This window comes from Cebus imitator, unplaced genomic scaffold (genome assembly GCF_001604975.1).
Source record: "Cebus imitator isolate Cc_AM_T3 unplaced genomic scaffold, Cebus_imitator-1.0 Scaffold85, whole genome shotgun sequence".
In the NCBI taxonomy this organism is placed as follows: domain Eukaryota; kingdom Metazoa; phylum Chordata; class Mammalia; order Primates; family Cebidae; genus Cebus; species Cebus imitator.
This window is the reverse complement of record NW_016107400.1, coordinates 4638194-4654196: the sequence shown is the minus strand read 5'-3', so window position 1 is coordinate 4654196 and position 16003 is coordinate 4638194. Positions and strand designations below refer to the sequence as shown.

The following is a 16003-nucleotide window of genomic DNA, read 5'->3' as shown; positions in this document are numbered from 1 at the left end:
GGGCACATGATAAATGACAATGGTTTGGTGGATCAAGGGGTGAGCTGCCCCATGAGGGCAGGTCTGTGAAGGATGGGGGAGGGTGTTCTTATGAGGAAGGTGGAAGACCACCCTTGCACTTGCTCAAATCTGTGTCTTCTCAGAGGAAATTGTTCCTAGTCTCCTGGAAACTGACCATAAAGGCACAACAGAGGCAGTTCGGCAATCTACTGGATCAATTAACAAAAAATTTAGTTTCTGAAGAGTAGCCTGGGGAACTTCTTGAACTTGCCTATTGCAAGCCATTCCTATGACTGGCTGGAGACTAGCATATAACAGCGCACAAGGTAAGGACTCAATCACTTGAATTTGATTGACTTGTCCTCACTGGGGGCAGGTGAGATTTGGGGGCTTAGAGAGGGACAAAAAAGGTCTTTGGATATGAGATCATGGGGCAGTGGGTGGGTAGTAGAGTCATAAGGAATACATGAGTTATGAATAGAGCTAAGAGGATGAGCTTTATTTTTATTTCTCATTATTATTTGAGACAGGGTCTCACTCTGTTGCCCAGGCTGGAGGGCAGTGGTGCAATCATGGCTCACAGCAGTCTTAGCCTCCCTTGGCTTAGGTGACCCTTTCACCTCAGCCTTTTTTTTTTTTTTTTTTTTTTGAGACAGGGTTTCACCATGTTGGCTAGTCTTGAACTCCTGGCCTCAAGTGATCCACCCACCTCGGCATCCCAAAGTTCTGGGATTACAGGAGTGAGCAACCGCGCCTGGCCTCACCTCAGCCCTTAAGTATCTGGAACTATAGGTACTTACTACTATACCTGGCTAATTTTTGTATTTTTTGTAGAGTTGGGATTTCATCATTTTTCCCAGGCTGGTTTCGAACTCCTGAACGGAAGCGATCCCCCCGCCTTGACCTCCCAAAGTGTTGCAATTACAGGCATGAGCCACTGCGACCAGCTAAGTATGAGGTTTAAATGGATTTAAAAATAAAACATGTTTGTGTTTGAGATTCAGCTCTGCCATCTACTAGCTGTGTGGCCTTGGACAGGTGTGGTAACCTTTCTGAGCCCCAGTTTCACCATCTTCAACATGAAGGTAACAACAGGATTCTATCCAAGTCAATGTGATAAAAGTCAGTTTGCTGAAAGCCAATCCTCTGAAAATCAGAACATTCTTTAAAATGCTGGATTCACAATTAAAACTAATAAGCCAAAATATTGCAGAATTCTTTAAAACCTGTTTAAGCTTCCACCTAATAAAAGTTACTATAAATTCTGCAGTTAAATGATTTTGAGAAATTTGACCAATTGGTCATTCCACGAATGGCCACTTAGCAATTGACTTTTGGTTAGCTGGCTTGAGAGTGACACAGTGTTTTGGGTCGTTTTAAGGATTAAGTACAATAATACATGCAGCCGTTAGCAGAACTTCTGACACATTAATACATATTCATCATTGTTATAAATTTTCAAGAAACCTTAGGCAAACAGTAATCACATATCACAGATTGCTACAGCTGGAATGGAATCTTTTTTTTTTTTTTTTTTTGAGACGGAGTTTTGCTCGTTACCCAGGCTGGAGTGCAATGGCGCGATCTTGGCTCACCGCAACCTCCGCCTCCTGGGTTCAGGCAATTCTCCTGCCTCAGCCTCCTGAGTAGCTGGGACTACAGGCACGCGCCACCATGCCCAGCTAATTTTTTTGTAGTTTTAGTAGAGACGGGGTTTCACCATGTTGACCAGGATGGTCTCGATCTCTTGACCTTGTGATCCACCCGCCTTGGTCTCCCAAAGTGCTGGGATTACAGGCTTGAGCCACCGCGCCCGGCCTTGGAATGGAATCTTAAGTATTATTCTGTCTACTGATCAAGTAGTCTACTTATGAAGAGATGTTTGTGTGTGTATATTTATTTGTGTGTATGCATATTGATGTGGTTGGCTGCGTCCCAACGCAAATCTCGTCTTGAATTGTAGCTCCCATGATTCCCACGTGTTGTGGGAACTCGGTGGGAGATAACTGAATCATGGGGACAGATTCCCCCCCATACTGTTCTCATGGTAGTGACTAAGTCTCACGAGATCTGATGGTTTTATAAGGGGAAACCCCTTTCTCATGATTCTCATTCTGTCTTTGCTGGCTGCAGAGAGAGATTAGGGTATCCCTTTGTTCTTCCTTCATCTTTCGCCATGATTATGAGGCCTCCCCAGCCATGTGGAACTGTGAGTCCATTAAACCTCTTTCTTCTATAAATTGCCCAGTCTTGGGTATGTCTCTATCAGCAGCATGAAAATGGACTAATATACATGTGCTATCAAAATCTGGTGTAGGAGTAGGGATGCATGTTTGGGCATATATTTGCAAAGGTATAAATACAATCAATTTGACATTGAAAATCATTGAGACAGGGTCCCACTCTATTGCCCAAGGTCCCACAGAGATTGCTGTTTGAACCAAGTTACTTCCAGGCTACTGAGATGACATAATTCTTTTTTTTTTTTTTTTTTGAGACAGAGTTTCACTCTTACTGCCCAGGCTGGAGTGCAATGGCATGATCTTGGCTCACTGCAACCTCCACCTCCCGAGTTCAAACAATTCTCCTACTTCAGCCTCCTGAGTAGGTGGGTTTACAGGTACCTGCCACCACACCTGGCTGATTTTTTTTTTTAAAATATTTTTAGTAGAGACAGGATTTCACCATGTTGACCAGGCTGGTTTTGAACTCCTGACCTCAAGTGATCCACCTGCCTCCGCTTCCCAAAGTGCTGGGATTACAGGCGGGAGCCACCATGCCTGAACTGAAATGACATAATTCTTGAGCTCTGGGGTATCGGGAGGGCACTGAGAAATGTACTTACTCAGAAAGCTTTGACTCAAAGTGGCGGATGATCTGGGTGGAGAAACGTATTTTCTGCACGACATTGGTGCCCTCCTCCCTGAAGAAGCAAAGCTGTATGAGGGGGTCTCATAAGGTCCCAGGGAGCTGCGTGTGTCACTGCAGCTGTGGGAATATGGGGAACAGCTTCAGACTTACAGCACTGCTGTGCCCTGGCTTATCAGGTCAGCCAAGGTGAGTTTCTGACACTTTAAACTGTGAGCTGAAAGCCAGTCTTCAGCGTCCTCCCAATCTGAAGACTGGGTCTTGCTCCCCTGCAGCCTCTGCAAGATAAAAGCCAGAGTCAGAGAAGTGGAAAGAGAGGGAAGGAAGAGGACACCCTAGGTTCCCTTCACATAGATACCCAGTGGGTGCCAACTTGGACTCAGCCTATCTTCTTTAGTTTGCTTTTTTCTTTTGAGATGGAATTTTGCTCTTCTCACCCAGGCTGGAGTGCAGTGGCATGATCTCGGCTCACTCCAACTTCTGCCTCCTGGGTTCAAGCAATTCTCCTGCCTCAGCCTCCTAAATAGCTGGGATTACAAGTGTGTGCCACCATACTTGGCTAATTTTTGTATTTTTATTAGAGATGGGGTTTTGGGATTTTGGCCAGGCTGGTCTCGAACTCCTGACCTCAAGGGATCCACCTGCCTCAGCCTTCCAAAGTGCTGGCATTACAGGCGTGAGCCACTGCACCCGACCTCCTGGTTTGTTTGTTTTAGAGACAGGGTCTCGCTCTGTCACTCAGGCTGGAGTTCTGTGGTTTAATCATAGCTCACTGCAGCTTAGAAGTTCTAGGCTCAAGTGACCTTGCCTTAAATTCTATGCCTGAGGCCTGCTCTGCCCTCTGTCTCAAAGGGAAATTAGCAAGGGTTGAAGTGTGAAAAACACTCTCATAATTACTGCAAACACTTAGATAGCACTTATTACATGATCAGCACTTTCCATATATTAACTCATTTAATTTTACAAAGTAGGTTCCATTATGATAACCCTATCTAGCTGACCAGGGAACTGAGGTACAGATAATTGAGGCAATCAGTCCAAGGTCATCACGCTAAAAAGTGGCAGATGTGGAATTCAAACCCAGGCTGTAAAGCTCAAGTCACGCTTCTAACCATGGCACTATGTTGTCCCTTTAAGCTAGTACCAAACTGTGACCATCTCCATGAAGGAGTGAGGATTGACGGGCAAGATTACTTTCTGATTACGTGATTCTATGCTAACAAATGTCCTGCCCTTGAAAGGCACCACCTAAAATGATAGGTTCCTGTACACTGCTCTCTGTCTCACGAACACTAGATGTCACTCTTCTCACCTTTCAGACAACCATCTCCCTGGTTGGAAACACTGAGCATGGTAGATTTTTTTTTCTTTGGAGACAGGGTCTCACTTTATTGCCCAGGCTGCAGTGCAGTGCCACAATCTCAGCTCACTGCAGCCTCGCCCTCCCAGACTCAAGTGATCCTCCTTCCTCGGCTTCCCCAGTAACTGGGACTACAGGCACATGATGCCACAGCTAGCTAATTTGTGTATTTTTTTGTGGAAACGGTTTCATCAGGTTGCCCAGACTGGCCTCAAACTCCTGGACTCAAGCGATCCTCCCATCTAGGCCTCCCAAAGTGCTGAGATTATAGATGTGAGCCACTGTGCTTGGTGAACATGGGAGACTTAGTAATTCACCTTTCTTCCATCTTTGTTGCCTTTGAAATGATATTTTAGGACACAGATTTTGTATTATTCATACTTGAAGATACACTATTAAACACATTATAGATTTTGACTTTAGGCCATGCTGACTATGTAACTCAACTAGTCCCTTTGCATAGAGAATGGTAAGATTTTCCTGTTGGAGCAATCCTTTCCCTCTCCTTCAGGTTCATCTGCAAGGCAAAGGAGGCTCCAGCTGTGGCTGATAAATACAAGAATGATCCTGTGCACACCTGGAAAGTCATGCATTTTGACAGAAAATTAGAGGAAAGTTCATCAACATCTGAACTCATTACAGAACCTCTTCAGAGGCTCAAAACTCTATCGACCTTTCCTCATCTCCTTTAATTAAACTTGCTTTCCTGTAAGTGCCAGAACTTAAGGAAATCATGAGCATTTTTCTGCTTGTTTAGTCGCCAGCGTTATAGCGGTACTGTTTTGGACTATCATTTCAGAGTTATCATATTTAAACTCTAGGGTGGATTAGGTACATGGTTGTGCACTAGCCTTGCTTGAACATGGCAACCACTGATTGCCATGGTTTCCATGGTAGAATGAGTTCTGAGTTCTAGACAATCCACTCACCCTCTTGGGAGGGCACATTGAAGGTCAGTCTAAAATCTTAGTTTGGTTAGAGGTTCATTCTCCTGTCATACCACTTTTGCTCCATTAGCACTTCCTGAAACAGATTTCTGAATCTAGATTTCAGGGAATCTCAAAAGCAAAGAAAATCTCAGGAAGGGTAATTTTAGAATCCAATGCCTTAGACTTCAGGCCTTGATAACATGATCAGAGTCTTCACATACTCCTGTATATTTAGTGACATGGCCAAATAGGCTATAAAATATCTATAAACACTATAGAGATTCTTCAGTCATTTCTAAAGGCAGAGGATTAGAGATAAATGCTTAATTAATCCTTTTTCAGTCCTAGGATCCTATGAGAAGAAAGAAATCCCCATAATTTAACACATTCTGTGTTCTCTGAATGACTTATAGTATCACAACCCAGTTAAAATGCCATGGTCTTTACCAGTAAGTCCTGTGTCTGGTTAACATGTGTAACCAGTAATCCATTGTCCGAATTTTGACCAAGTCCATCCATGTTCTTCTAGTTTAGTGGCTTCTTTGAATCTCTGCCAGTGTTTCTCCTAATGCTGCAAAACATAAAGTGATCTGATCAATGCCTCAGCACTGGGCATCGGTTTGACACCCCCAGTGCCTCCTCTCTTTACCCTAGTTCCTACGAGGATTCTAGAAACATTTTTTTTTTTTCTGTGCAGTAACTGAGAAAAGTTCCTGCAGAGTCCTGATAAAATGTGGACTCCAGTTTCATGAGATATTTTCATGAGATATTAAATAATATCTAAATACTATTTAAATATTTAGATAATTAAAGCCCTCAGGTAGCTATAAGGAGTCAATGACCATTCACCCAGTCTCACCCTCAGCTCCCATGAGCAAAATGCTGTTGCTGTTTTCATTTGCAAAATCAGAGAACTATGCTTACCAGTGGTTTTCCAGGAACATATTTTCTTGACCATGGAAGATAGGACTAGTTTGTATAGCCATTACAAAAGTACCCAATGCTTATTTTCCCAAAGAAGAAAAGAACACTGCCAGGCATGGTGGCTCACACCTGTAATCCCTGAACTTTGGGAGGCAGAGGTGGGTGGATCACTTGGGGTCAGGAGTTGGAGACCAGCTTGGCCAACATGGTGAAACCCTGTCTCTACTAAAAATACAAAACTTGGCCAGGTGTGTCGGCACATGCCTATAATCCCAGCTACTCGGGAGGCTGAGGCAGGAGAATTGCTTGAACCCAGGAGGCAGAGGTTGCAGTGGGCCTCAAGATAGCACCGTTGCACTCCAGCCTGGGCGAACAAGCGAGACTCTATCTTAAAAAAAAAAAAAAAAAGAATACCAGAAAACAGGATAAATGTGGCATATACAGACAATAGTTTTGGGGGGGTATAGTATATTCGGCACAATGTTTTTTTAACCTTTTTAAATTAATTATTATTATTTTTTGAGATAGGGTCTCACTCAGTTGCCCAGGCTGGAGTACAGTGGCCCAATCATGGCTCACTGTAGCTTTGACCTTCCAGGCTCAAGCAATCCTCCCACTGCAGCCTCCCAAGTAGCTGGGACTACAGGCACAAGCCACCATGTCCAGCTAATTTATTCTGTTTATTATAGAGACAGGGTCTACTATGTTGCCTTGAATGGTCTCGAACTCTTGGGCTCAAGTGATCCTCCCACCTAGGCTGGGATTAGAGGTGTGAGTCACTATGCCCAGCCATTTTAAAAATCTTACAGACAAGGTCTTCCTCTGTCACCTAGGCTGGAGTAAAGTGGTGCTAACGTAACTCATGGCAGCCTCGAACTCCTGGCCTCAAGGGATCCTCCTTAGTCTCCCTAAATCATGGGATTATAGGAGTGACCCACTGTGCCCAGCCAACCCTTCTTTAATTCATTCATTCAATAAATACTTATTGAACACCTGCCAGGTATCAGGCACTGTGTTTGGTGCTTAGGATACAATGGTGAATGAGATAAAGCCTTCTCAATGTCAACATTTTGACTCTTGGAGGGGATCATTCTTTGCTGTGGGGGCCATCCTATGCATTGTAGGATGTTTAGCAGCATCCTGGTCTCTACCTATTAGCTCTCAGTAGCATCCCTCCTCACTTTTTCCCAATGTGACAACCAGAAATGTCTCCAGACCATTCCTCAATGTCTCATGGACAGCAAAACTGTCCCTAGTTGTGAACAGCTAAGATAGACGTTGTCCTTGTCCTCCCAGTGCTTGTGTTCTAGAGGGGGAGACTGATATTAAAACATTAAATAAGATAATTACACATTGTGGAAAGTGCTGAAGGAAGTAAAAGGATGATAGAAAGCAATCACGGGGCCAGGCATGGTAGCTCACACCTGTAATCCCAGCACTTTAGGAGGCTGAGGCAGGAGGATCACTTGAGGCCAGGAGTTCGAGATCACCCTGGGCAACTCAGCGAGATTCCATCTCAAAAAACAAATTAAAGACATATTAGCCATATGTGGTAGTGTGTGGCTGAAGTCCCAGCTATTTGGGAGGCTGAGGCAGGAGGATCGCTTGAGATCAGGAGTTCAAGGCTGCAGTGAACTACGATCATGCCACTGCACTCAATCCTGGGTGACAGAGGGAGATCCTGTCTCTAAAAAATAAACAAAAATCTACATCAAAATCTAATGTGACACCTGCTTTTCTCTCTCCTGCTTAAAACTGATCAAAGCCTTCTCTTTATTTCTAGGATGGAGACTGAGATCCCTCAGATTGCATCTGAGGGCCCCAGGGTCTGGTTGCTCCCACCTACCCCTGTAGATTTCCCACTTCACCACTGCCTGCATCTGTGTTCCACAAGGGCCTCCCTTTCCAGTTCCTGGAATTATCTATACTTCCTGTAACCACAGGGCCTTTTCATGTGCTGCTGTCTTTGCTCTAGACCTTCTCCCCTACCTTTGACATTTCAGCGCAAATATCACTTCCTCCGGGAAATCTCCAGCATCCCATTCTATATCAGGTTCCTTTGTTTTATACAGACTTTCATAGAACTGTGCTTTTCTAGGGCACATATCTTAATTTGGAATCATACATTCACTAGTGGGATTTTAAAAAATTTGTGTGTCTCCCCCTTACATGGCAATTTACATGAGAGCAGGGACTGGCAAATAATAAATATTTTGAAGGGAAGGTGAAGGGCCAGAAGGAGGTGAAAGACTGCCTTTTTTTTTTTCTTTTTGTTTTTTTTTTTTTGAGATGGAGTCTCGCTCTTGTCACCCAGGCTGGAGTGCAGTGGTTTGATCTCGGCTCACTTCAACCTCCACCTCCTAGGTTCAAGTGATTCTCTTGCCTCAGCCTCCCGCATAGCTGGGATTACAGGTGCCTGCCACCATGCCTAGCTGATTTTTGTATTTTTAGTAGAGATGGGATTTTACCATGTTGGTCATGCTGGTCTCAAACTCTTGACTTCAGGTGATCCGCTCACCTTGGCCTCCCAAAGTGCTGGGATTATAAGTGTGAGCCACCACACTCAGCCTCCTTGTTTCTTGAATTTCTAATTATATATCTTAGGGATGTGTGAGACCTGACTTTCTGCTCTTGGGTTCCATGAGACATCCTGTTTCTTAGAATTCTCTACCTTTTTTTGCTTCAGCTAGCTCCTTTAGCTTTCTGTTATTTTCAACCAAAAAATACCAGCTAAGACACAGCAAGCAAGAGACTCTGAATAAAGTTGCAGCTTACACATTAGAGTGTGTGTTCTTGTGAAATCATTAAATTAAATAATGGTTCAGCAACTTGCTTTTCTCTTTCAGGTCTTTAATCTTTTATTCAGAGGATGCTTTGTTTTCTGGGAAGCACCAGGATAATATGGCAATGCTTAAAAAAAAAAAACAAAACTGACTTTACTTCAGCAAGCTTTTCTGAGAGACTAATGGCAGAGACTGTTGAAATACAAATGCCTCATGAACACCGGCTGCCCCGTAGTGTCTCCCTTCCCTCTTTCCAGCCAGTGATTAACAGCTTTTAATGAATTCAGAGGACTGCACCACTAGATTTTGGGGTGAGTGGCGCAGGCTGATGGAGAAGGGGTTGAACTGCTTAAAAATAACAAACAAAATGGTGCCCCAGAGAGAGCACAAGGCCGGGTACAGTGGCTCATGCCTGCAATCCCAGCACATTGGGAAACCGAGGCAGGGGAATTGATTGAGCCCAGGAGTTCGAGATTAGCCTAGCCAATATAGGGAGACCCCATCTCTGAAAAAACAAAATTACAAAAATTAGTTGGGCATGGTGGTGTGCACCTGTAGTCCCAGCTACTAGGGAAGATGGGGTGGGAGGATCACTTGAACCCAGGAGGTTGAGGCTGCAGTGAGCCGTGATTGCATTGCTGCACTCCAGCCTGGGTGATCAAGTAAGAGTCTGTCTCAAACAAAGAGTACTGAACCTTTGGTTTCTTCATCTTTAGAATGGGATGGGGATAACAGTAACTGACTTGCCTTCTTGAATGCCAGTGTCAAGAGGATCAAATGAAATTGAGAAAGTAGAAGTGCTTTGTGAAATATGAAGTACTAGAAAAATGTAGAATACCATAAAATATGGGCTGCATCTTCAGGCACTTCAGCATACGACATGAAAACAATCATGTGTTTCATGAACATTTATAGGGCACTCACTGTGTGCCAGAGAGAATGGGTGGTGGGGAGACAGACATGAACAGGACACAGCTCTTTCCCTCAGGCCTTTGCTCAAATGAAATCTTGTTAGAGAGGTGAGTACCTTAACTCAAACAGTACCTCCTCCACCTGGCTTTATCTTTCCCCACAGCATGTTTCACTACATATATTCACTTATTTACTTATAAGTAAATAAGTCTCTACTGAAAATACAAAAAATTAGCCAGGCGTGGTGGCAGGAGCCGGTAATCTCAGCTATGTGGGAGGCTGAGGCAGAAGAATCACTTGAACCTGGGGGATGGAGGTTGCAGTGAGCTGAGATTGGCACCACTGCATTCCAGCCTGGGTGACAGACTGAGACTCTGTCTCAAAAAAGAAAATAAAATAAACTTCAGCTAACTTTCTGGCTTATTAACAGCTGGATCTAGGATTCTCCTAAATACATTTTTTTGGGTCTCACAGTGTCTCACTCTGTTACCCAGGCTGGAGTGCAGTGGCATGAGCATGGCTCACTGCAGCTTTGACCTCTGGGGCTCAAGTGATCCTCATACCTCAGCCTCATGTGTAGCTGGGACCACAGTCGCATGTCCCCATGCCTGGCTAATTTTTTGATTTTTTGTAGAGATGGGGGGCGGGGTGTCTCACTCTGTTGTCCAGGCTGGTCTTGAACTCCTGGACTCAAGCAATCCTCCCGCCTCAGCCTGTCAAAGTGCTAGGATTACAGGCATGAGCACTGTGCACAGTTTTCTTCTAAATATTAATCCAGGATAAAGCTATGCCCAGGGTTTGTATTTTTTACAGCAAATGACCTCTTGCCTCCACCCAATCTATTCTAGAATGCTGCCGGAATGATTTTCCCAGCATGCAGAACTGTTCATTTCTCTACCTACCTGGAACCCCACCATGGCTCCTCAGAGCCCTGGGACAACCAAGCTGGACTTTCTTGGCAAGGCAATTATTCCTTCAGGATCCGCTCCTCTCCACCTCATCTCTCAGCCTTCTCTGCTCCCGGGCAACCCCTACGGACACACACCTTACTATTTCATACCCCGCTTTGCTCAAACTTTGCCCCTTTTGTCTGACAAGAAGACTTAAGGAGTCTTTCCTGAACCCCATTCGCTGTCCCCAACCTCCCAGGGGGGAAACCATCCTCCCTGCGGAAGTCCTCCTGTCTCTGACACTTCGCTTGGTCATATGGAGTTGTAATGGCCTGTCTCCAAGGCTGGCCCCACGACTTCCTTGTCTACGGGCACCCCCAGCACTTAGTCCAATGCTTGGCATGTAGGAAGTGGATGCTTCACACCCCAGGCTCCCTCAATCTTCTCACTCAGTCCAGAGCTTAGTATCTGGGCCTCCCTGACCCCCTCTGTTACCACCCCTGTCCACCCTTACGATGCTCACCCTCACCGGATTTCTTCATTTATTTCTCCTCCTCTGGGAGAAGGGCCCCTCGGCACTCTAGGGCCTTCCTTGCTTCTCCTGGTTCGCACTTCTGGTTTCTCCAAGCTCCTCCAAGCAACTCAGCAGTGAAGCTTGCCCTGCGGGGATGTGTTAGCTGGTCTCCAAGGTAACAGACTGCACCACTATAGCTCGGGGCAGGGAAAGGGAAAACTTTCCTCACCCCAGGGAAGAAGTCACTGCTGTATTGTTGATAACCACTTCTCCCAGGCCACTCTGCTTTTCTCTGCCCTCACAAAAACCTGGAAGCAGGATTTAGACCTCTTTTTAAATTTCAGAACCTCTCAGGGCAGAACTATGGTTTATGCCAGTAGAGGCCTCGTGCCTGTGGCCTTCCTGTGCTAGGAACTGAGGAAAGATTCCAGAGAACTCTGCTATGTGTGTGAAATGTGGTAACTCTCTTCCTCCTCAGATTCCCAGGGATCTCCTGAACACATTCCCTCGCAGAGATCAGACAGTCCCCTATTCCTACCAGGTCCAGCCCCACCTAAACCTGGTAATACAGCCAAGCTCAGTGGTCTCTTCGCATCAGAAGAGATCATCTGCCACTGTGGTTCCTAAACCCTAGCCCATGAGAATCACCTGGATTGTTTGCTAATAAAACATTCCAATTCAGGAGATTGATTCAGAACTGTGATAAGGTGTGGGAGTGTGAATGTTTAACAATGGCCCCAGGTGATTATGATGTACTAGTCCTTGGTCCACAGCTGGGAATGTCTCTAACCCCTTCCTTTTATAGTGGTCAAGAGAGACGAAGGGGTATACCCAGTCAACCAACTTGTAAGTCGCTAAAGGATCTGCACTTAGTTTTTCGTATTCAGGTAATTTCTCAAATTAGTTTCACTTTCTGAGAGTTTTATAAACTTTTAAGTTTTATAAGTTAGAACATGAGGTTGGGTGGTGGCTCATGTCTGTAATCCCAGCACTTTGGGAGGCTAAGGTGGGAGGATTGCTTGAAGCCAGAAATTTGAGATCAGCTTGGGCACCACAGTGAGACTCTGTCTCTACAAAAATAAAATAAAAATTAGTGGGGTGCAGTGGCTTGTGCCTATAGTCCCAGCTACTTGGAAGGCTGAGGTGGGAGGATCACTTGAGCCCAAGAATTCAAGGCTACAGTGAGCTATGATCCACCATTGCTCTGCAGCCTGGGCTACAGAGCAAGAACGTATCTCAAAAAAAAAAAAAAAAAAAAAAAAAAAAAAAAAAAAAAAAAAAAAAAAAAAAAAAAAAAAGAACATATGAAACCTGTGGCAGTAATCATAAGGAAGGGAACTCCTTCAGATGCTGACCCCAGCAGCCGTGCCTATAGGCCAGGTCAGAAACAATCAATGTCCTCAAAATACAAACTGCTTGTCAACCACTGGTCACTGAGCAGAGTAATCAGGGGTTGAGAGCTCCATGTATAAGTCCACGGCATTTGTTATGTGGCCAGCACCAACAAGGCAGAAAATGAGGAATATCAGAAAGAGGTAAGGAGGTCACAAGGGGCTGTGAGCCACCAATGGCTACTCTGTGAACAAGAGATGAGGGTCCTTGTGCCCACCTTGATGGAAATTTTAGGTGGAAGGGGCTGGCTAGCTTTGACATACCATTTTTTTAAGACTTGGAAGCTCCAGTCTACCACCCTCACCTTTCTTTGCTTCCTGGATACATGAGTTTTCAACACTGAGCATAGAAGTCAAGTCCAACACTAGAACCTCTTTGTTTCTGCTTTCTTCTACTTGAGCCTACACGACACACACATTCTGGATAGATTCTCTGCCAAGTGGATAAAGCAGAGTAAGGCTTTCAGGGTTTAAGACCCATCAAGAGGAAAGCTGTGTGGGTACCATCTTTCTTGGCTCCCCTCAAAATGCAGATCATGATGGCACCTATGGAAAGCGTCAGACCACAACAGGCATTTCTCCTGCCGTAGGCTTTTGGAAATGGATCAGGGCCAACTCATCTCTGGTCTTTTATTTAGGAGCTCTAGCCTGGTCCCATTACCCAGGAGTATGGTGGGATATATATTTCAGATATTAATTTGTGTTTTGCTTTCTTTTTTCCTCCATTTCAAACCAGGAGCAGGTGCTTTTGGTTGGGTTGAGAAGCAGTAGCCTGAAGTAACTGTTTTTTCTGTCTTTTGTAAAAGCCCAAGCTAACGAAAAGATTAAAGTGACATGCCAAAGCAGGGGAGGTGAGGAATGTGTTTAATGTCATGAGGAAAGTGGGAGTGTTAAGATTATTTCAGTTAAAAGAGACAGAAACCTAACTCAAACCGGTTTAAGGAAAAAAGGGAATTTATTTGCTTAAATAACACAAGAATCCAGGGATAGTTGTAGCTTCAGACATGACTTGATCCAAAAGCTAAAGTGATGTTAACAGACCTGTCTTCCTTCCTCAGCTTCCTTTCTTCTAGGATGGCTTGATCAGGAGGCTCCTCAGGTGTGGCTGCCAGCAGTACCAAACGCTTCCCCTACAACTTAGCAACTCGAAGAAAAGACCACCTCTGTCCAGGAGTTCCAGCAAAGTCCCAGGCTGGTCACATGCCATGCTAATTTCTGAACCTGTCCCTATGACTCCAGCCAAGCATGGCTGCTGTGTTGAGCTCTGAAGCCAGAAGGTGAAATCGGCCCCATGAAACCACATGAAGGTAGGAAAAAAGTGATTTTCCAAAAAGGAGGACCCTTTTTTTTGAAACCAAAGGGACCGTGGTACTAGGCAAACATGCCTCTCAGGAAAGCCAAAGGGGAGATGATATTCTCCCAGACAGATTTTTAAAAATCAGAGATCTAAAAATCAGAGGAAGTAGAGACTTGTTCCGTGTTTGGTAGCAATCCTTTGGTAAGATGGCAATATCTAAGAGAAAGTGGGTCCTTGGTGCATTCAGGGAAGAGTCCACAGATGCAGGAGTTCCCAGCTCACCAAAGTTGATCATTCCCCAAGTGTGAGATGAACACAGTAAAACTACTACCTCATTTAGTCTGGGACAATTGATGTCTCAGCAGTAATGTGTAGGCAGATGATCAACTAATGGGTGGCTGGCGTGGGGGCCTCCAAATGTTTGAACCATGGACTCTCTGCATAATTTGGAGTACCCCAATAACCAATAAATTCCTACCAACCCAGTAGAAGGGATCCAGTTGAGTTTTAAGTGCTTTGGGCGTAGGGGTGAGGAGCAGCTCGTTTGGGAAAATTTCCCAAGGCGCTGAAATCCTGAAAGGGCCCCAGTAAAATCAATGCCCTCATCTAGCTTCATCCATCAAGGAAGTCAGCACTATAAAATACCAGTGGGCTGGGGCATGGTGGCTCATGCCTGTAATCCCAGCACCTTTGGAGGTTGAGGCGGGAGGACTGCTTCAGGCCAGGAGTTCAGGACCAGCCTGGAAAACAAAGTGAGACCCTGTCTCTACAAAAAATTTTAAAATTAGCCAGAAATGGTGGTGCGTGCCTGTGGTCCCAGCTACTTGGGAGACTGAGGTGGGAGGATGGTGGCCCAGGAGGTCCAGGCTGCAGTGAATCGGCAAAAACCAAACCCAAACTCAAAGCCACTGAACAATGATTACAAAGAGAAAGCTCAACAATGAGAGGGGAATGATGGAAAATTAGACACAAACAACTTAATAAGTGGGAGGTTTTTCTTACATTCTTTTCCCTCAACAAAGTGGAAAATGTTTCTAAATAGGAACCACCTTTGATGGTTGTTTGCATTCCACATCCAGAAGCAGCAAACCATAGATTTAGCTGCTCATATTTGAGCCAAGGAATCATGCAAGCAGGACAAGCTATTTTTATTCCCTTCAGACCAGCCACACTGGCGATGCAGGACAGCAGGAGTCCTGGATCTGAAGTTAGGGAGTCTGGGTGTGAAACCCAGATGCACCAGTTGCTAGTTACAAAAGCTTGAGTACGGTGTTCAGCCTTTTGATCCTTAGTAGTCTATAAAATACCACCCCGTACTTCACAGGTAGAGGATTAAGATGACATACGGGAAAGCGCATAACACATGAATTTACTGTTAGTTTCTTTCTCTAAACGTAGAGAATGCCACTATTATTTAACCACCGTGCTTTTGAAAATAGGAATTCCTTTAATAGTTGATATGCTTCAGTTAGAATGTCAGGTTATTATGACATTTGAGAAGTTTTTGTTATGCAAGGCCTAAGTTCATGGCAGCATTATCTGTAATAACAAAAATCTGGAAGCAACCTCATGTACATCAAAATGGGAAGATATATATTTATTTGATATATATCAAATGGAATACTATGTAGTCATTTAAAATAAGGAAGCGCTACATTTACTAACACAGAAAAATTTACAACACAAATTAAGTCAAAAAAGAAAGCCAGCCAGGTGTGGTGGCACGCCTGTAATCCCAGTACTTTGGGAGGCCGAGGTGGGTGGATCATCTGAGGTCAGGAGTTCGAACCAGACTGGCCAACATGGCGAAATCCCGTCTCTACTAAAAATATAAAAAAATTAGCTGGGTGTGGTGGCATGTGCTTGTAATCCCAGCTACTCCGGGGGCTGAGGCGGAAGAATTGCTTGAACCTGGGAGACAGAGATTGCAGTGAGCCGAGATCGCCTCACTGCACACCAGCCTGGGCGACAGAGGGAGACTCCGTCTAAAAAAAAAAATACATAAATAAAGTCACTGGTGATGGTGGCTCATGCCATAATCCCAGCACTTTGGGAGGCTGAGGCAGGAGGAGACCGGGAGATGAGCCTGGCCAACATACTGAGACTCCTATCTCTACTAATTTTTTTTTTTTTTT

General features: G+C 44.7%; 1 protein-coding gene across 9 annotated transcripts in view; it reads right to left on the bottom strand.

Moving 5' to 3' along the window:
• The window catches only part of VWA3A (von Willebrand factor A domain containing 3A), a 68083-nt gene extending 56736 nt beyond the window's left edge, over positions 1-11347 (bottom strand). For 5 of the 9 annotated variants that reach the window (XM_017534358.2, XM_017534356.2, XM_017534362.2 and 2 more), the window contains exons 1-4: positions 11196-11347; positions 5605-5728; positions 3022-3146; positions 2846-2923 (exon numbers count right to left, since the gene is read on the bottom strand). In XM_017534358.2, the coding sequence (XP_017389847.1) occupies positions 2846-2923; positions 3022-3146; positions 5605-5676 (275 nt within the window). In that variant the 5' untranslated portion in view covers positions 5677-5728; positions 11196-11347. Of the gene's footprint in view, positions 1-2845; positions 2924-3021; positions 3147-5604; positions 5729-6081; positions 6165-11189 lie in introns of those variants that run through there. The other 4 variants (XM_017534357.2, XM_037740574.1, XM_017534360.2 and 1 more) reach the window with 4 other exon arrangements.
• Between the last annotated feature and the right edge of the window lie 4656 nt (positions 11348-16003).